The 21,558-nt window shown below is 44.4% G+C and overlaps 1 protein-coding gene across 4 annotated transcripts; it reads right to left on the reverse strand.

The window, feature by feature from the left end:
- LOC115152283 (AMP deaminase 3) lies at positions 1-21,006 on the reverse strand. Of its 4 annotated transcripts, none has more exons than XM_029697026.1 (15): positions 20,727-21,006; positions 14,924-15,149; positions 14,573-14,765; positions 14,210-14,375; positions 13,776-13,995; positions 13,546-13,675; positions 13,201-13,395; positions 12,739-12,870; positions 12,485-12,648; positions 10,220-10,346; positions 6,385-6,548; positions 4,051-4,171; positions 1,679-1,852; positions 1,299-1,409; positions 1-1,028 (listed from the first exon to the last, which is right to left on the reverse strand). In XM_029697026.1, the coding sequence occupies exons 2-15, from the start codon at positions 15,142-15,144 to the stop codon at positions 852-854; spliced, it is 2,295 nt and encodes a 764-aa protein (XP_029552886.1). In that variant the 5' UTR covers positions 15,145-15,149; positions 20,727-21,006; the 3' UTR covers positions 1-851. The 4 variants fall into 4 exon arrangements, with proteins under 4 accessions (XP_029552886.1, XP_029552885.1, XP_029552884.1 ...); XM_029697025.1 differs by having other exon boundaries at positions 14,924-15,146; positions 20,727-21,005; XM_029697024.1 differs by lacking the exon at positions 20,727-21,006 and adding an exon at positions 19,433-19,908 and having other exon boundaries at positions 14,924-15,146.
- Positions 21,007-21,558: the final 552 nt, after the last annotated feature.

Below are 21,558 nucleotides of genomic sequence, written 5' to 3' on the forward strand. Positions count from 1 at the left end.
TTTGTGTGAAATATTGTAAGTAACTCTTTATTGTCATATAAAAACATACATTTCCTCTATCGCATCGTAGCAAACCTCTCTTCACAAACTTGTATAATAAAAAACACCACACCCTCAGAGACAGTTACAACAGAGATACAGACCTCGAAAACAATGCATCAAAATGTATGGCTATCCTTTACATGTGAGTCCCTTTACCTGACATAATAATATCCCTCCTACCACTAGGTACTGTATTTCAAATAGAAAGGCCAGAATAACACAACGACTGGTGTGCTCTCGGATTGGCTTTCAATCTGGTGTGAGAGCTCCTGTATTGGCACAGTTGGTAGTACTTATTGAACAGGACATGGGAACTATGGCAGTGTATAAGCAGTGTCCCTCTGGATCTCATGTTCAACTACAAACAGGGTTTTCGTGGTAGGGATGAAGTTCTACTTTATCAAACACCATATGGAAAAAGGCATGCAGACAAAAGAAAACAAGAATCAATAGGGTAATGTTGATTTGCCTAGTGTGGTGCTGTTAGCGTGGCTTGATTTGGTGTGGCTTACACGGTACAGTCTCATTCATTTAGCATGGTGTCTTATTCTCTCAGTATTACCGTAGCGCAGTAACAGTACAGTATTTGGCTGTGGTCTAGAGCTGAAGTGGATAGAGACCAGAGGTCACTCTAATCTTTTTCAACACTACTGTCCCGACTCAAACCATACTGTGCTGCCACAGATACTTTTAACATTGACCTTTCCAACACTGTCCCAGCAGCTACTGTGTGGTAAATGTGTAACCAGGCAAGCGCAGTACAGCTCCGCCTGGCTCGGTAGTGTGAAAAGGGTCTCTTTGTGCGGTGGTCACTCGACCTGTGTGCTGCTGGCCTCTGTCTTCACAGCCTCCACCAGGAAGCTGAGCTCATTGCACAGGGTCTCGTGGCGGTAGGCCATGCGGATCTGAGCCACATTGGTCCGTCTAATGTCATTCCCGTCAGGCCCGTCCTGCAGGTAGTTGGCCCCCAGGAAGTGCTTCTTTTCCTGGCAGGATTAAAGGGGGATACAGGATATGTGTCACTAAATACGTGTCACTTCGGTGACACAGCACCGGGACACGCACAGGAGCTACATGAGGAGGTGGTCGGGGATGGCTACAGAAATCACTTGCGAGGTGACGTCCTGGTGAGTTCTCCTAAGCTGTCGGCATGAGCTTATAGAGGGTGAAAGCATCTGTCACTGTCAGCAGGCACTACTAGTGTAACGCTACAATTTACCAAGCAGTTCTATTTACCAAGTATTGATTTACTGTACCTGATGAGACAGACCACTCTGCAGCACACTGTTCCTGGCGATTTCACACGTGTCACAGGTGCTTAGCTTCCACAGCTGGGCCGCAATGGCATACTCCTCCATCAAGGCCTCCTGCAGCATGGACAAACAGACAGGGGAGAGGGGAGTTTCCCCAAAGCTTCTTTGCTAACATGCTACTTTATTTCACGCACAGAAGATTAACCGTCAAACATTGATTTTGCAATTGTTACTCTCTGGTAGGTGTGCGGCTGGGTTGTGTAGATATAATTATTATGGGGATAGTTTCATCTTGCCTTCTGGTAGGCTAGTTGACATTTCTGCCACGTTGCTTACACCAATCCAATCCTTACAGATCTACAGAAGTTCCCAGTGGCTCTGACCTTGGTGTAGTGGAACTGCATGGGGTCGTCGGTAGACAGGGACACACACAGGCCCTTCTGGAGGAACTCCTTGAGAGGGTTCTTGGAGTACTCCAGGAACAGGCTGTTGTTGCTTAGAGGAGACATGGCGATGGGGACCTGGGCCAGGTAGTACAGGTACTGCAACACAGGACTCTGAGAAGGGAGAGATGGAAAGATGTCAACACTCCTTTTGGCCTGGCCGTGAGCCATGGGTAGTGGGGAGGGTGGGGTTGTTGGGGCGAGTGTGACAGCTAGGAGGGGACTCAGGTTGGATCTGGGGAAAGGATGGTTGGGATGGGATGGGATGGGAGGGTCAGCTGTATGGGGACCTGGGATCATGGGAGGAGGGAGAGAAAGAGGTTCTTATGGTCTTCCACAACTTTTTACATTTATCACAGATTGCCATGTTTAAATTGTACCATTTGCAACTTTAGAAAATGTATCAAACTGTGTCATTGTATATTCTACTGATGTTTCTCATGATTGGTATACAAAAAAAATGTAACACCAAGTTCCAGGGAAGCTTTCCCAATCTTCATTCATTGATTGTGCAATTCTAGGTCTTCTCTGTCTGATCCACCCTTAACATAACAGTATGATAAAGACTTCAATAGATGTAACATGTCCAAGTTCAATCCGATTATTTCATGAGTTAGATAATCAATTGTGCAAATATTCAATGTAGTCTATTCAAAGTTTGCAAAAACACGAAGATCTGTTTACAAAGGTAGACAGGTGGTTTTTACTGTATTCGTTCCCACTTAGCTAAAAATAAGCTGTTGATTTGTCATGTATGTCATCCCAGTGCCTGTGAAGTGAACATGGTGGAGCTGTGTTGGCAAATGAAAAGTGTCCTTTTGACACAAAGAAGCTGATGAAATGTGGAATGATTCAGTTCTCAGTAAGTGGGTGCTCTTGACTTTTCTGGTAAAAAATAAAGTTTCTGTGGAAAACAACCAATGAGAGGAAATTTGGCAGTTTTGGAGATTTCAAATACACTATATATACACAAAAGTATGTGGACACCCCTTCAAATTTGTGGATTCGGCTATTTCAGCCACACCCGTTGTTGACAGGTGTATAAAATCGAGCACACAACCATGCAATCTCCATAGACAAACATTGGCAGTAGAATGGCCTTACTGAAGAGCTCCGTGACATTCAAAGTGGCACCGTCATAGGATGCCACCTTTCCAACAAGTAAATTCCTCAAATTTCTGCCCTGCTAAAGCTGCCCCGGTCAACTGTAAGTGCTGTTGTTTTGAAGTGGAAATGTCTAGGAGCAACAACGGCTCAGCCACGAAGTGGTATGCCACACAAGCTCTCAGAATGGGACAGCTGAAGTGTGTACTTGTAAAAATTGTCTGTCTTCGGTTGCAACACTCACTACCGAGTTCCAAACTGCCTCTGGAAGCAACGTCAGCACAAGAACTGTTTGTCGGGAGCTTCGTGAAATGGGTTTCCATGGCCGAGCAGCCGAACACAAGGCTAAGATTACCATGCGCAATGCCAAGCATCGGCTGGAGTGGTGTAAAGCTCGCTGCCATTGGACTCTGGAGCAGTGGAAATTAGTTCTCTGGAGTGATGAATCACACTTCACCATCTGGCAGTCCCACAGACGAATCTGGGTTTGCCAGGAGAACACTACCTACCCCAATGCATAGTGCCAACTCTAAAGTTTGGTGGAGGAGGAATAATGGTCTGGGGCTGTTTATCATGGTTCAGGCTCCTTAGTTCCAGTGAAGGGAAATCTTAACGCTATAGCATACAGTGACATTAAGACGATTCTTTGCTTCCAACTTTGTGGCAACAGTTTGGGGAAGGCCCTTTCCTGTTTCAGCATGACAATGACACCGTGTACAAAGCGAGGTCCATACAGAAATGGTTTGTCAAGATCGGCGTGGAAGAATTTGACTGGCCTGCACAGAGCCTTGACCTCAACCCCATTGGAACACCGACTGCGAGCCAGGCTTAATCGCCCAAAATCAGTGCTCGACCTCACTAACGCTCTTGTGGATGAATGGAAGCAAGTCCCTGCAGCAAAGTTCCAACATCTAGTGGAAAGCCTTCCCAGAAGAGTGGAGGCCGTTATAGCAGCGATGGGGGGACCAACTCCATATTAATGCCCATGATTTTGGAATGAGATATTCGACGAGCAGGTGTCCACATACTTTCGGTCGTGTAGATTAGACAGTAGGGAAAAACTTCCATTCCCACTGAAAGGTGATTTACGAGCTGTGTGGCTCAGCACAGCTTTCAAAGATTATAATTCCTGTTACATGTAATCCGTTACTACCCAACCCAGGGCATGTCATAGGTAATGATTAGGTGTCAGAGTTGAGGTTTCGGACCTTCTTCAGGTTGAGACCGTGGGAGATGTTGTCGGCCGTGAGGAAGGCAGAGACCAGGTGGGTGATAGAGCCAGCCTCGCCACAGTGGGGCCGGAACTGGAAGGTGTTGAGGCCTCGTTCCCTGATGGAAAACAAAGAATGACGCATTGCATAAATACACATTTCTGTAGCAGTTGGACAAATAAAGTACAGTGGCAAGAAAAAGTATGTGAACCCTTTGGAATTACCTGGATTTCTGCACAAATTGGTCAAAACATTTGATCTGATCTTCATCTAAGTCACAACAATAGACAAACACAGTCTTCTTAAACGAATAACTCAAACAATTATATGTTTTCATGTCTTTATTGAACACACTGTGTAAACATTCACAATGGAGGGTGGGAAAAGTATGATATCTTGGATTTAATAACTGGTTGACCCTGCCTTTGGCAACAATAACTTCAACCAAACATTTTCTGTAGTTGCGGATCAGACCTGCACATTCCTCTTTCCAAAACTGTTTCAGTACAGCAATATTCTTGGGATGTCTGGTGTGAAGCGCTCTCTTGAGGTCATACCACAGCATCTCAATCAGGTTGAGGTCAGGACTCGGACTCCAGAAGGTGTATTTTCTTCTGTTGAAGCCATTCTGTTGTTGATTTACTACTGTGTTTTGGGTCGTTGTCCTATTGCATCACCCAACTTCTGTTGAGCTTCAATTGGCGGACAGATAGCCTAACATTCTCCTGCAAAATGTCTTGATAAACTTGGGAATTAATATTTCCATCAATGATAGCAAGCTGTCCACGCCCTGAGGCAGGAAAGCAGCCCCAAACCATGATGCTCCCTTCACCATACTTTATAGTTGGGATGAGGTTTTGATGTTGATGTACTGTACCTTTTTTTCTCCACACATAGTGTTGTGTGTTCCTTCCAAACAACTCAACTTTAGTTTAATTTGTCTACAGAATATTTTGCCAGTAGCGCTATGGAACATCCAGGTGCTCTTTTGCGAACTTCAGATGTGCAGCAATGTTTTTTTTTGGACAGAAGTGTCCTTTTGTGGTGTCCTCCCATGAACACAATTCTTGTTTAGTGTTTTACGATATCGTAGACTCGTCAACAGAGATGTTAGCATGTTCCAGAGATTTCTGAAAGTCCTTAGCTGACACTAGGATCCTTCTTAACTGTCACGCCCTGATCTGTTTCACCTGTCCTTGTGCTTGTCTCCACCCCCTCCAGGTGTCGCCGTTCTTCCCAATTATCCCCATACCTGTGTTCTCTATCTGTTTGTTGTCAGTTCGTCTTATTATTTCAAGCTATCCAGAGTTTTTCCTGTCAGCTCCTATCGTTTCCCAGCCTCTCTTTCCTCGTCCTCCTGGTTGTTGACCTTTGCATGTCCTGAGCCTGTACCCACCCGCCTAACCTCTCTTCCTGACCCTGAGCCTGCCTGCCATCCTGTACCTTTGCTCCACCTCTGGATTACTGTACTCTGCCTGTCCCTGACCCTGAGCCTGCCTGCCGTCCTGTACCTTTGCCTTACCCTGGATTATCGACCCCTAACTGCCTTGACCTGTTTTTGCCTGCCCCTGTTGCTACAATAAACATTGTTACTTCGACAGTCTGCATCTGGGTCTTACCTTGATTCCTGATATTAACCTCATTGAGCATTCTGCGCTGTGTTCTTGCAGTCATCTTTGCAGGACGGCCACTCCTAAGGAGAGTAGCAACAGTGCTGAACTTTCTCAATTTATTGACAATTTGTCTTACCGTGGACTGATGAACATCAAGGCTTTTAGAGATACTTTTGTAACCCTTTCAGCTTTATGCAAGTCAACAATTCTTAATCTTAGGTCTTCTGAGATCTCTTTTGTTCGAGGCATGGTTCGCATCAGGTAAAGCTTCTTGTGAATAGCAAACCCAAATTTTGTGAGAGTTTTTTATAGGGCAAGGCAGCTCTAACCAACATCTCCAATCTTGTCTCATTGATTGGACTCCAGGTTAGCTGATTCCTGACTCCAATTAGCTTTTGGAGAAGTCATAAGCCTAGGAGTTCAAATACTTTTTCCAACCTACACTGTGAATGTTTACATTATCTATTCAATATAGACAAGAAAAATAAAATAATTTGTGTATTATTAGTTTAAGCACACTGTGTTTGTCTATTGTTGTGACTTAGATGAAGATCAGATCAAGTTGTATGACCAATTTATGCAGAAATCCAGGTCATACTTTTTCTTGCCACTGTATGTATTGTATATTGCGAGTCTACCTTTAATCATAGCAGTAGGCTACACATAGGAATAACATGAGTACATGTTCCTGACACCCTGGTCAAGAGCAGTGACTTACTTCCTCAGGTTGTTGAGGACCATGATGTTAGCGTACATGTGGAAGAGGTAGTAACTGTAGGGAGGGTTGTCGTCTGAGGTCCACTCCTCAGGTTTGGGGCTCTTGTAGGAGAACATGTGGTCACTGTGCTTGGACTCATCATCCACGCTGTCGAACCCGGTCACCTACAGGACAGGAGGTGTGGATCTGAGCAGGTGCCGTAGCTGATGCACTGTAACCATTTTGGCACTAAATTGCTGCAATACAAGATGCTTAACCCAGGAGTGTGCTACACGTTGGTGATGGTAGAAGTCGTGAGTTACTCTCATACAATGTAAAATGCTTTGAGACCCAGGGGGAAGTACTACTGTATGAATGCAATACAATACCAACGTTTTATTATTAGGAGGAATATATATAAATGTATATGTGTGTATGTATATATATATATATACAGTGAGGGAAAAAAGTATTTGATCCCCTGCTGATTTTGTACGTTTGCCTACTGACAAAGAAATGATCAGTCTATAATTTTAATGGTAGGTGTATTTGAACAGTGAGAGACAGAATAACAACAAAAAAATCCAGAAAAACGCATGTCAGAAATGTTATAAAATGATTTGCAATTTAATGAGGGAAATAACTATTTGACCCCTCTGCAAAACATGACTTAGTACTTGGTGGCAAAACCCTTGTTGGCAATCACAGAGGTCAGACGTTTCTTGTAGTTGGCCACCAGGTTTGCACACATCTCAGGAGGGATTTTGTCCCACTCCTCTTTGCAGATCTTCTCCAAGTCATTAAGGTTTCGAGGCTGATGTTTGGCAACTTGAACCTTCAGCTCCCTCCACAGATTTTCTATGGGATTAAGGTCTGGAGACTGGCTAGGCCACTCCAGGACCTTAATGTGCTTCTTCTCGAGCCACTCTTTTGTTGCCTTGGCCGTGTGTTTTGCGTCATTGTCATGCTGGAATACCCATCCACGACCCATTTTCAATGCCCTGGCTGAGGGAAGGATGTTCTCACCCAAGATTTGACGGTACATGGCCCCGTCCATCATCCCTTTGATGCGGTGAAGTTGTCCTGTCCCCTTAGCAAAAAAACACCCCCAAAGCATAATGTTTCCACCTCCATGTTTGTCGGTGGGGATGGTGTTTTTGGGGTCATAGGCAGCATTCCTCCTCCTCCAAACACGGTGAGTTGAGTTGATGCCAAAGAGCTCCATTTTGGTCTCATCTGACCACAACACTTTCACCCAGTTGTCCTCTGAATCATTCAGATGTTCATTGGCAAACTTCAGACGGGCATGTATATGTGCTTTCTTGAGCAGGGGGACCTTGCAGGCGCTGCAGGATTTCAGTCCTTCACGGCGTAGTGTGTTACCAATTGTTTTCTTGGTGACTATGGTCCCAGCTGCCTTGAGATCATTGACAAGATCCTCCCGTGTAGTTCTGGGCTGATTCCTCACCGTTCTCATGATCATTGCAACTCCACGAAGTGAGATCTTGCATGGAGCCCCAGGCCGAGGGAGATTGACAGTTCTTTTGTGTTTCTTCCATTTGCGAATAATCGCACCAACTGTTGTCACCTTCTCACCAAGCTGCTTGGCGATGGTCTTGTAGCCCATTCCAGCCTTGTGTAGGTCTACAATCTTGTCCCTGACATCCTTGGAGAGCTCTTTGGTCTTGGCCATGGTGGAGAGTTTGGAATCTGATTGATTGCTTCTGTGGACAGGTGTCTTTTATACAGGTAACAAACTGAGATTAGGAGCACTCCCTTTAAGAGTGTGCTTTTAATCTCAGCTCGTTACCTGTATAAAAGACACCTGGGAGCCAGAAATCTTTCTGATTGAGAGGGGGTCAAATACTTATTTCCCTCATTAAAATGCAAATCAATTTATACAATTTTTGACATGCGTTTTTCTTGATTTTTTGGTTGTTATTCTGTCTCTCACTGTTCAAATAAACCTACCATTAAAATTATAGACTGATCATTTCTTTGTCAGTGGGCAAACATACAAAATCAGCAGGGGATCAAATACTTTTTTTCCCTCACTGTATGTCGCTAATGAGCTAAGCTGTAGCATTAGCAATGTCTTTCAAAAGGAGACAACTCAGAAATGCAGAAATTCTGGAGATTTAAAAAAAAATGTATGATGCACTGTGTGTGTATATATATATACATACAGTTGAAATCGGAAGTTTACATACACTTAGGTTGGAGTTGCTAAAACTAGTTTTTCAACGACTCCACAAATTTCTTATTAACAAACTATAGTTTTGGCAAGTCAGTTAGGACATCTACTTTGTGCATGACACAAGCCATTTTTCCAACAATTGTTTACAGACAGATTATTTCACTTATAATTCACTGTATCACAATTCCAGTGGGTCAGAAGTTTACATACACTAACTTGACTGTGCCTTTAAACAGCTTGGAAAATTCCAGAAAATTATGTCATGGCTTTAGAAGCTTCTGATAGGCTAATTGACATCATTTGAGTCAATTGGAGGTGTAGCTGTGGATGTATTTCAAGGCCTACCTTCAAACTCAGTGCCTCTTTGCTTGACATCATGGGAAAATCAAAAGAAATCAGCCAAGACCTCAGAAAAAAATTGTAGACATCCACAAGTCTGGTTCATCCACGGGAGCAATTTCCAAATGCCTGAAGGTACCACGTTCATCTGTACAAACAATAGTACGCAAGTATAAACACCATGGGACCACGCAGCCGTCATACCGCTCAGGAAGGAGACGCGTTCTGTCTCCTAGAGATGAACGTACTTTTGTGCAAAAAGTGCAAATCAATCCCAGAACAACAGCAAAGGACCTTGTGAAGATGCTGGAGGAAACAGGTACAACATTATCTATATCCACAGTAAAACGAGTCCTATATCGACATAACCTGAAATGCCGCTCAGCAAGGAAGAAGCCACTGCTCCCAAGCTGCAATAAAAAAGCCAGACCGGTTTGCAACTGCATATGGGGACAAAGATCGCACTTTTTGGAGAAATGTCCTTTGGTCTGATGAAACAAAAATAGAACTGTTTAGCCATAATGGCCATCGTTATGTTTGGAGGAAAAAGAGGGAGGCTTGCAAGCTGAAGAACACCATCCCAACCGTGAAGCACGGGGGTGGCAGCATCATGTTGTGGGGGTGCTTTGCTGCAGGAGGGACTGGTGCACTTCACATAATAGATGGCATCATGAGGAGGAAAATTATGTGGATATATTGAAGCAACATCTCAAGACATCAGTCAAGAAGTTAAAGCTTGTTTGCAAATGGGTCTTTCAAATGGACAATGACCCCAAGCATACTTCCAAAGTTGTGGCAATGGCTTAAGGGCAACACAGTTAAGGTATTGGAGTGGCCATCACAAAGCCATGATCTCAATCCTACAGAAACTTTGTGGGCAGAACTGAATGGAATGGGCCAAAATTCACCCAACTTATTGTGGGAAGCTTGTGGAAGGTTACCCAAAACATTTGACCCAAGTTAAACTATTTAAAGGCAATGCTACCAAATACTAATTGAGTGTATGGAAACTTCTGACCCACTGGGAATGTGAGGAAAGAAATAAAAGCTGAAATAAATCATTCTCTCTACTATTATTCTGACATTTCACATTCTTAAAATAAAGTGGTGATCATAACTGACCTAAGACAGGGAATTTACTAGGATTAAATGGATTAAATGTCAGGAATTGTGAAACTGAGTTTAAATGTATTTGGCTAAGGTGTATGTAAACTTCCGACTTCAACTGTATGTATATGTGTGTAGTTATTTCACAATTTCTGACTTGGAAAATCAGTCTGATAAAGTTGAGCTATTCCACTGTGTGTTGTAAATACTCACGTATTTCAAGAAAACGTGTATCTCCTTGTTCTTTTGTGGATTGACTGTAGCCTCGAACAGTGGGAGGAAAATATTCTCCAGCAGCTTGGCGAAGTTCTGTACTATCTTCTTCGACCTAAAAATGTCACTGCAAGACAAAATGTTACATTTGTGTAACATATCTTTAGATGGACCGATGTGATTTTCTTGATCACTGTAAGACTGACGGTGGATTCAGTTAAATTATTTGTTGATTAATAATAATGCTGACAACAGCCTTTCTTTGTTAAAGTAGCAGCACCATTCCTACTACCCTTTGTGTGACTTATACACTCATAGAAAAAATGGTTCTTCGGCTGTCCCCAAAGGAGCACCCTTTTTGGATCCAGGTAGAACCCTTTTTGGATCCAGGTAGAACCCTTTTGGGTTCAATATAGAACCCTCTGTGGAAAGGGTTCTACATAGAACTCAAAAAGTTTCTACCTGGAACCAAACGGGTTCTACCTGGAACCAAAAATGGTTCTTCAAAGGGTTCTACTATGGGTACAGCCCAAGAACCCTTTTAGGTTCTGGGAATCAATTGCTTCTAAATTAAATAACAACCAGTAAAAGGGACCATAACCTTGGTTGACAATGTAACGTCCTAAACTCAGCAAAAAATGAAACGTCCATTTTTCAGGACCCTGTCTTTCAAAGATAATTCGTAAAAATCCAAATAACTTCACAGATCTTCATTGTAAAGGGTTTAAACACTGTTTCCCGTGCTTGTTCAATGAACCATAAACAATTAATGAACATGCACCTGTGGAACGGTCGTTAAGACACTAACAATTTACAGACGGTAGGCAATTAAGGTCACAGTTCTGATAACTTAGGACACTAAAGAGGCCTTTCTATTGACTCTGAAAAACACCAAAAGAAAGATCCCCAGGGTCCCTGCTCATCTGTGTGAACGTGCCTGAGGCATGAGGACTGCAGATGTGGCCGGGGCAATAAATTGCAATGTCCGTACTGTGAGACGCCTAAGACAGTGCTATAGGAAAACAGGAAGGACAGCTGATTGTCCTCGCAGTGGCAGACCACGTGTAACAACACCTGCACAGGATCGGTACATCTGAACATCACACCTGCGGGACAGGTACAGGATGGCAACAACAACTGCCCGAGTTACACCAGGAACACACAATCCATCCCTCAGTGTTCAGACTGTCCGCAATAGGCTGAGAGAGGCTGGACTGAGGGCTTGTAGGCCTGTTGTAAGGCAGGTCCTCACTAGACATCACCGGCAATGACGTCGCCTATGGGCAAAAACCCACCGTCGCTGGACCAGACAGGACTGGCAAAAAATGCTCCTCACTGACAAGTAGCGGTTTTGTTTCACCAGGGGTGATGGTAGGATTCGCGTTTATCGTCAAAGGAATGAGCGTTACACTGAGGCCTGTACTCTGGAGCGGGATTGATTTGGAGGTGGAGGGTCTGTCATGGTCTGGGGCGGTGTGTCACAGCATCATCGGACTGAGCTTGTTGTCTTAGCAGGCAATCTCAAAGCTGTGCGTTACAGGGAAGACATCCTCCTCCCTCATGTGGTACCCTTTCTGCAGGCTCATCCTGACATGACCCTCCAGCATGAACACTGACATTCCTGTCTTGCAGGAAATCACGCACAGCCATACCACTCGTTCTGTGCGTGATTTTCTGCAAGACAGGAATGTCAGTGTTCTGCCATGGCCAGCAAAGAGCCCGGATCTCAATCCCATTGAGCACGTCTGGGACCTGTTGGATCGGAGGGTGAGGGCCATTCACCCCAGAAATGTCTGGGAACTTGCAAGTGCCTTGGTGGAAGAGTGGGGTAACATTTCACAGCAAGAACTGGCAAATCTGGTGCAGTCCACAAGGGGGAGATGTATTGCAGTACTTAATGAAGCTGGTGGCCTCACCAGATACTGACTGTTACTTTTGATTTTGACCCCCCGTTTGTTCAGGGACACATTATTCCATTTCTGTTAGTCACATGTCTGTGGTACTTGTTCAGTTTGTCTCAGTTGTTGAATCTTGTTATGTTCATACACATATCTACACATATTAAGTTTGCTGAAAATAAACGCAGTTGACAGTGAGAGGACGTTTCTTTATTTGCTGAGTTTATTTCCATTGCCATGGAACACTTACAACTAGTGTAGTTTTACAAAGACCGTTATGGTTGAAGCATTTTAGTACCACTAGCCTAGAGATCAGCATTGAGAGCAGCATTCCCTTATCTTCCCCTCTTCTACCTGTGGCACTTACTAGATCCTGGGCACCTGGATGATCCAGCGCATGTTGGGGGAGTGAACCTTGTGCTGGATGAACCATGAGGCCAGGCTCTCCCACTCATCAGGGGAGCGGCCGTAGATGGACATACGGGGCTCTGCATGCTGGTATTTACTCTCCTCCAGCTCATGAGCCACTTCCTGTTATAGAGGAAGAGGAAAGGAATTACAGTTTGTTAGAGATTCCCATGATAGTGGAGTTGTGATATTGAGCTTAAGTTGATGCTATACCTTGATGATGCGTGCAAAGTATTCCCCTTTTATGTAGTTGTCTGTTTTCAGGTAAATCTCTCGGAGTTCGCTTGCTCCCACAGGGTTGTACTTGGAGTTGAACTTATCAAAGCGGTGGAATGTTTGCCTTCCCTAAGAGAGTACACATTTATAATTTATTACATGTTTTTGTCAATAACAGCAGTTTAGCACCACTATCATTGTGATCCTCAAACACACTATTGGCAAGTTACATGGAACCTACAGCAGAACTGCAATTGTTTAAAGACATACTTCTGAATATTCATATATGCATTATAATGGTGTTATGAACTGCTTATGAACAGTTTAATCGTCATGCAGAATAGGTTATTAAATGTATTAAAAATCTTGATGTAACCTATAAACTGTAATAACCTAAATACTATCCAACAATATTATTTCAAGCATTGGAGCATCTAAGAGTTTCTGGAACATTCTTACAGCGTGTACATCCAAGGAGTCCACAGTGAGGTCATAGGGGTCCATGGCCAGGGTGTCAAACACCTGTTTCAAGGTGATCATCTGGCCCCCCTTCTCCAGCACCACGCGGTCTGCCTCGGTCTTGTAGGTGGTCTGGATGAACTTCAGCAGGTGCTTCTGGTTCATGCAAGCAGCTGCGTGGATGTGAGTGTCTACCTGTATTCGCGAGGAGGCATAAGCCGACATATTTTGTCAGCTTGTTCTAAAGCACAGCTTGAGTCAGTGAAATGTCATTTATGACCATGTAATCATGGGAGTTTCTACCCTTGTATTTGCAATCCATCTTATACTTTATGCGTCACCAACCTTCCTGACATTATAGAAGTCTCTGTGAGGTACACCTTTCAGCTCCTTCAGCTCAGCCATCTCATTCAGCATCTCGTGCAGATAGAACTTGGAGGCCACGAAGTTCAGTCGTCTGTGGCAGTAGGTTTTCCTGGAATGACAATGAGATGATATTAGAAACACCATAATAGAGGGGGTCATTGGGAATTGGGCAACAGTGTGAAGTGGTGATGTAGTGGTGGGGTGCTCACGTGGGCCCGTCTACGATCATGGCGAGGACATGGCTCAGGTCTATGGCGAAGGTCTCCAAGTCGGGGTAGGGCAGGCTGTGGGGCTGCTGCTGCTTCAGGGCCTCTGCATCGTCGTACACGTACACGATGCCGTCCTTCATCTGCAGCGAGTAGTTCAGGTCGTCAGGGATGCCCTCCGTAGTGTACGGGTCCTCCCCCTCGCGAGGGCAGGGGCACATATCTGCAGAGGACAGGATTAAATAAGTGACCAGAGGGAAGAGAGGAGAGAGGTGAAAGGAAACGACCAAAGAAGAGGCTGAGAACGAGTGTCTCAAAGTGGAGTTACTTTTATAAAGCTTGAGCTCAGAAATAATCAAAGAAAAGCTGTTTCTAAGACTCTTAGCCCCAAAGCTGGTATGTGGTTGATGCTGAATGTGTATAGTGTGATTCTCTACCTGGCAAGATCTCGTCCTCCACGTTCCACTTCTGGTTCTCAGCACTGCGAAGGAACTGGGCGGTGGTTCTGGGGAAGCGGTGGTAGGCCAGCCTGGAGTACTTCTCCCTGATGAACAGGGCCTTCATCAATGTCTTGGCTGCCTGTTCATAGTCCTCCACTGTGATCTGGGAAAAATGCATGTTGACAGGCCATTATAGGCAGTACACTGTCATTAGAAATGGCAACTCCTAGAAGTATTGTTTCCAAACTAGCTCTTGCCTTGGTATAATTTTTGGGGGGGTCATTGTATGAAGGATATGACATGATTTGTGATAAGATTCAATGAGATTATATAAATATATTATTTTATGATGACGCTTACCCCTGCACAATAATCTCCGCTGATGGTGACCCTCTGGAACTCTGGGGAGTTCTCTGGGATACTGGGGCAAACAGGGGTGCCAGGGAAGAGCAGAGGGGTGACTACAGACATAGCCCACTCTGGATTGATGTTGAGGGAACTGGGGAACTGCTGAGATACCAACTGGGAACGCTTCATCTTAAAATTCTTCTTCCTGGAGAGACCAACATCATACAAGTGGATAAGTAGACATTCCGTACCCTAGTCTCCTTTTTAAATCAATGTCATTCAAGTCACTTTGGGAAAATAATCCTCCCTGAAAATGTCTACATTTGACCTATTAGACCCATTAGTTTATATGTGCCCTCTGACCTCTTGGTGCTTTCCTCAGAGTACTGCTCGGCGATCTCCTTGAGCATCTCCATCTCCCGGTCCTGGTGCAGGCCAATGGGGCAGTCCTCAGGCACGGTGTACATGGACAGGGCATCCTTGGTGTCCTCCTCCTTCAGCACCGAGGCGTACACCTTCTCTGCCAGCAGACGCACCGACTCATCCACCTCGCTCAGCGAGATCTTGGGGAACTGACGCGGCATCTCTACTGAAACAGAGGAACACAGGTTTAAAGCACATAGTGAAATTGTCCTTAGAATTGAGTTATAAAATGACTTATAGAGTACCAGTCAAAAGTTTGGACACACCTACTCATTCCAGAGTTTTTTATTCTACATTGTAGAATAATAGTGAAGACATCAAAACTATGAAATAACACATATGGAATCATGTAGTAACCAAAAAAGTGTTAAACAGATACTTCAAAGTAGACACCCTTTGCCTTGATGACAACTTTGCACACTCTTGGCTTTCTCTCAACCAGCTTCATGAGGTAGTCACCTGGAATGCATTTCAATGAACAGGTGTGCCTTGTTAATTTGTGGAATATATTTCCTTCTTAATGCATTTGAGTCAATCAGTTGTGTTGTGACAAGGTAGGGGTGGTATACAAAAGATAACCTTATTTGGTAAAAGACCAAGTCCATATTATGGCAAGAACAGCTCAAATATGCAAAGAGAAACGACAGTCCATCATTACTTTAAGACATGAAGGTCAGTCATTCCTGAAGATGTCAAGAACTTTGAAAGTTTCTTCAAGTGCAGCCGCAAAAACCATCAAGCGCTATGATGAGGAGGACCACCACAGGAAGGAATACCCAGAGGTATAAATTCATTAGAGTTAACGGCACCTCAGAAATTGCATCCCGAACAAATTCTTCACAGAGTTCAAGTACCAGACACATCTCAACATGAACTGTTCAGAGGAGACTGCGTGAATCAGGCCTTCATCGTCAGAAACCACTACAAAAGGACACCAATAGGAAGAGACTTGCTTGTGCCAAGAAATGGACATTAGACCGGTGGAAATCTGTCCTTTGGTCTGATGAGTCCAAATTTGAGATTTTTTGTTCCAACCGCTGTGTTTTTGTGAGACGCAGAGTATGTGAACGGATGATCTCCACATGTGTGGATCCCACCTTGAAGGATGGAGGAGGTGTGATGATGTGGGGGAGCTTTGCTGGTGACACTGTCAGTGATTTATTTAGAATTCAAGGCACACTTAACCAGCATGGCTACCACAGCATTCTGCAGCAATACAACATCCCATCTGGTTTGCGCTTAGTAGGACTATCATTGGTTTTCAACAGGACAATGACCCAACACACCTCCAGGCTGTGTAAGGGCTATTTGACCAAGAAGGAGAGTGATGGACTGCTGCATCAGATGACCTGGCTTCCACAATCACCCGACCTCAACCCAATTGAGATGGTTTGGGATGAGTTGGACCGTAGAGTGAAGGAAAAGCAGCCAACAAGTGCTCAGCATATGTGGGAACTCCTTCAAGACTGTTGGAAAAGCATTCCAGGTGAAGCTGGTTGAGAGAATGCCAAGAGTGTGCAAAGCTGTCATCAAGGCAAAGGGTGGCTACTTTGAAGAATCTAAAATCTATTTTGATTTGTTTAACCCTTTTTTGGTTACTACATGATTCCAGATGTGTTATGTCATACAGTTTTGATGTCTTCACCATTATTCTACAATGTAGAAAATAGTAAAAAAAAAAAAAAGAAAGAAAAACCCTTGAATAAGTAGGTGTGTCCAAACTTTTGACTGGTTCTGTAAATGACTTATACATGAAGGCTGTTGGTATGATTAGTATATTGTCTACGATGAAATACTACTGCTGTTAGGGAAAATAAAATATTATCTTGACAGAGGCAGTAAATACAAGAACAACAGGCTGAATCTGAGAGCATGGTGTAATGGGAACACGTGTTTGCAACACCTCAGCTTAAATCACTGCAGTAAACATGTCCTTGAGCGTCCTTGTCTCCTGTTTCTACGTGCCTTCATTTGCTGTCAAAGTCATAATCATGTTACAGTAAACAGAACTGTTCACCAAAAAGGGCACGTTACAGAGACTGCATCACTTTTGACCTCCTGGATCAGAGGTCAGTCACTGAGCATGAAAAGGAAAATCGTTCACCCACCCAGCCTCTCTGTCTCTAATTATCTGTCTCAGTGACTCTGTACATTTTGTTTGTAAAGCATTTTCGACTGTGATGCAGACAAAATGGCCTTGATAATGTGTTGAGTATGCATATCAAATCAAATACAAGTGTGAAGAGACGTGTAATACATACTGTAGTGGGATATGTCACAGTTCATGGGATAGTATGAGCTCATGGCTGATCATGTAAATATTGTTACTGCACAGGATGCAAAAAAAAAAGGTTTTTAAAATTTGTGACCATATTAGGCGACTGCCTCCCCCCTCCTCCCCCCCAAAAGTTTATAAATGATTCCTTTCTTCTACAGAATTGCCCATAGGCTTGGTTCAGGGTAGATCTGGTAACTGTGGTGTTTGTTTCTGCCTGGCAGTTTCACAAAACCACTGTTATGCAACAAACACGGTTTCGTTCACGTCTTTCAGTTCCATTGTCTGTTTCTGTGTTGTAGCACAAAACCAACTCTATTCACATTAAATGAGACAGAATATTTCCAGTCAGACCAAGCGGACAGAGATAATGAGGGGTTAACAATCTTGAGGTCCATTTCTACTGTAAAAGGCAAAGACAACCCAGAGTGTTTGTTGTTTTAGTATTCAGTTATTTGCAGACTATATTACTCTTGGTTCCCAGGACCTTTTTGTAATGTTTATTTGTGTAGCCCTCAAGCCTTACAATAATAACTGATTCTGCTGATTCACGTAGCTCAGCCATTTTGGAGTGACACAGACCTTTGGTTGCTATCCACCTCCCAGTCTATTGTGTTTGCTGTGTTCTTATTTTATTGACCATGTCTCCACGTGACTATTAATACTAGTGCCACTATTAGGGTAGCATCTGTGACTGAGTGGGTCAGTTGGCCAGTTCACCAGTCAGACATCACGGATACTGTGTAGAACAACAAGCCACCCTATCAAATGAGTGCTTCGCTGTTGACTCTCTTTCACCAAATGTTGACGTGGAACTCAAGCCATCTAAGATCTTTCAACAACCCCAGCGCCTTAAAATAGGCCTACAATGCTTTGGAACATTTTGTGTGTGTGTGTGTGTGTGTGTGTGTGTGTGTGTGTGTGTGTGTGTGTGTGTGTGTGTGTGTGTGTGTGTGTGTGTGTGTGTGTGTGTGTGCGCGCGCGTGCGCGTGCGTGCGTATATAGTGTTTGAATGTGTGAGGGATTTGTGTAGGAGTGACTGTGTGAGTGAGTGTGTGTATATAAAGTCTAGTGAGTGTGCATAGAGTCAGTGCAGATAATTGACTATTTAGCAGTCTGGCTGTTTAGCAGCCTTATGGCTTGGGGATAGAAGCTGTCTCGGAGCCTGTTGGTCCGAGAGCCGACGCTCCGGTAGCGTTTGCCCTACGGTAGCAGAGTGAAAAGTCTATGACTTGGGTGGCTGGAGTCTTTGGCCATTTCTGACATCGCCTGATATGGATGGCAGGGAGCTCAGCCACAGTGATGTACTGGGCTGTCTGCACCACCCTTTGTAGCGTTTTGCGTTCAAGGGCAGTGCAACTGCCATACCAAGCGGTGATACAGCCGGTCAAGATGCTCTCAATGGTGCAGCTGTAGAACCTTTTTGAGGATCTGAGAGCCCATGCCAAATCTTTTCAGCCTCCTGAGGGGGAAAGAGGCGCTGCCGTGCCCTCTTCGCGGATGTGGGTGGACCATGTTAAGTCCTTCGCGACGTGAATGCCAAGGAACTTAAAGCTCTCGACCCGCTCCACAACAGCCCCGTCGATGTGGATGGGGGCGTGCTCTTCCCTCTTTTTCCTATAGTCCACGATCAGCTCCTTGGTCTCCTTGACGATGAGGGAGAGGTTGTTGTCCCGGCACCACACTGCTATGTTTCTGACCTCCTCCTTAGTCAAATTCAGCAGCGTCGGTCATCATGGAACCCCACCCGACCCATACGCTGTCTATGGCAGCCTGACGCATAGACATACAACACAGTCAACAACAGTGTATATGGGGACAATATAATTTACTGAGTGATTTAGTTGTTGACTTTGTGTCCGTGTGGAAGGTCAGTGCCTCTATACACCATCACACACAATCCAAACACATGACATCATCAAACTGGCGACTCATCCTAACTTATTGTCATTTCCTCTGAAAATGCCCCTTTTTCAGCATTTGCCTATTGTCAACTAGCTGTGCTTCATCACAGTATTTTCTTGCACACAGGAAGTGCTCTATCCAGTAGGTCCTGACCCTCAGAGTGCCCCAAGCCATAGAAATTCAATGACCCCTGCCATTCACACCACGCCCATTGTCATCATCACAACACAACGGGATGGTCAGTAGCTAGCTTTATCTCTCACTCTTACCTTCTGCAGTGATCTGGGCCATGCCTGGCTCTCTTGCTCTGAGTGATGAGTCTGTATTCCCCAATAGTGACTCTCTCTGTCTCTCTTGTGAATCTCTTTGTATCACTCTGTTGGTCACTACTGTGATGCAGGAGGGGTTCCCTGTTGTGTCTCTCTCTGTCTCTGTTTTGACAGCCTCTCTGTCTCTTCGGTGTGATTCGGTTGCTTTATCTCTTTCTGTGTGTCTTTCTCAGGATTCGCTCAGTTGTTTATCAGCCCTGGTCTCTGTATGAGGCAGCAGCTGGTTGTTTCTGAGTATCCTTTCCCTCTCTATTTTTGGAGGCTGGGAGTGTCATGGCGACCCGACCCGCTAATCCAAGTTGTGTATGTCACAACTGGCTCTCAGCGAGGCAGTGACTCAGCACTCACTGAGAGATGGGGTGATGGGGGAACCTAATGTCCTCCTGATCCCTCCACCCACCGTACACTGTAACAGTTGTAAGGAGAACAGGAGAGCAGAGTACTTCATTCTTGCTTGAATAGATCATTAGTGGCAGGAGGCAACCTCTTTGCCTTTGATTTTCTAGTCATGTCTTTGAGGGAGGCAAGCAAGACGCTCTGCTAAACAGCAAAGGTAAAAAAAATATGCTTGTCTGCACCAGCTGGCTCTTCTTAAAGCCAGGCCTGGAACTGGGCCATTGTAGCCTGCCAGGAGCATAGCAACCACGCCCTGCACTGTGGTGAACAGACAACTGAGCTTTACCAGGTTTCCATAATCCATAACAGGACCAAGAATACAAGTACCTGATAGAACAGAATGTGCTGTGGGCACTAGAGCTTATGGTCATTTATGGAACACTCTGTCCCTGAAACATTGTGTCACACTGAATGAAACACAGTGAAGGACACACAATGTTGTAGTAAAATGCACACATTCCCAATCCCATGCTTTGATAGACCTTGACGTAGGACACCAGGCATAGAGTACTGAATCCGATTTGCAGTGAGTGGCCTCCTTTACCCTTACTATACGCTGGGTGTCAACAGTCACATGTGCCCCTAAGCATTTACAGAAACAACAAACATAATGTAATTTAATAGTAGTATGCTGACACACCAGGGTGAGAAATGCCTGGAGCTATTTGTGCGGTGTAGTAAATCCCAATCACTGGTCCAGTGACAGGGAATGGAAAGTGTCAGGAACAAGTCAGATTATAAACACAGTTAGAGGGTAGTAAAAAAATATGTCATTTGTCTCCATTGAAAACGTGCAAACCCCCCCCCCAAAGTACGTAGAGACAGGCCTGCTACTTACCCCAAAGTGTAACAAAGCTGAGAAGGTGGTAGATATATTGTCTTGGTGCGTTGTTGATTTGTTCGGTGTTGTCTCCTGACGCTACAGAACGAGACGAGTGGAGTGAGTGTGTGGCGCTCTCAGCAGACTACTTGTATTTATTTATCTTTTGAATGGCTGAGCTGCGTCTCCCCGGCCTCTCCTATATTTGCATGGAAACAATTGGAGGAAACCTGACTCCGCCTTGGAAAGCGTTGCTGCTGTACCTGCCCATCCCGCAGAGACTTGTGTGTGTGCCAGTCCTATCCTATCCTATCCTATCCTGTCCCAGTCCCAAAACCTCCACTTCCCAATCTCTCACTCCCACTCAGAGCCACACACAACCACATCCGCTCTCCAGACTATTGCTCGACTAATTATGGCATTGGAATTGTATTACATAACATCTCTTATGAAGGATTGTGAAATTTTTGCAATATATTCAGTACTCTGGTAATACGATACTCCAATTCTTTACTTATACGAGAAGAAATCACACTTTTTGACAGTGACGCATAGAAACACACATAGGAACATGGATTCGCATAGATTTATTTAGTCTTAGCGCAGGAGTGAGCTCTGTAGTCTTGAACTCACTTGACAAATCAGCTCCAGCGTGCCAGCACTGTGCCAACGAGGCCTACATTTAGGAAGGAATAAAAGATAAGACAACCAGCTCCCTTATCTCTCACAGCAGTTCCGTTTTAGAGGAAGTGAACCTACATACTTCATACACTTCCATATGGAGTGTTGGTAGGCCAGGCTCTTATGTAATAATTGCTCACTTAGTGGTGAAAAAAGCCACATTTAGATG

Source organism: Salmo trutta, chromosome 17 (genome assembly GCF_901001165.1).
Source record: "Salmo trutta chromosome 17, fSalTru1.1, whole genome shotgun sequence".
NCBI classification, from domain to species: domain Eukaryota; kingdom Metazoa; phylum Chordata; class Actinopteri; order Salmoniformes; family Salmonidae; genus Salmo; species Salmo trutta.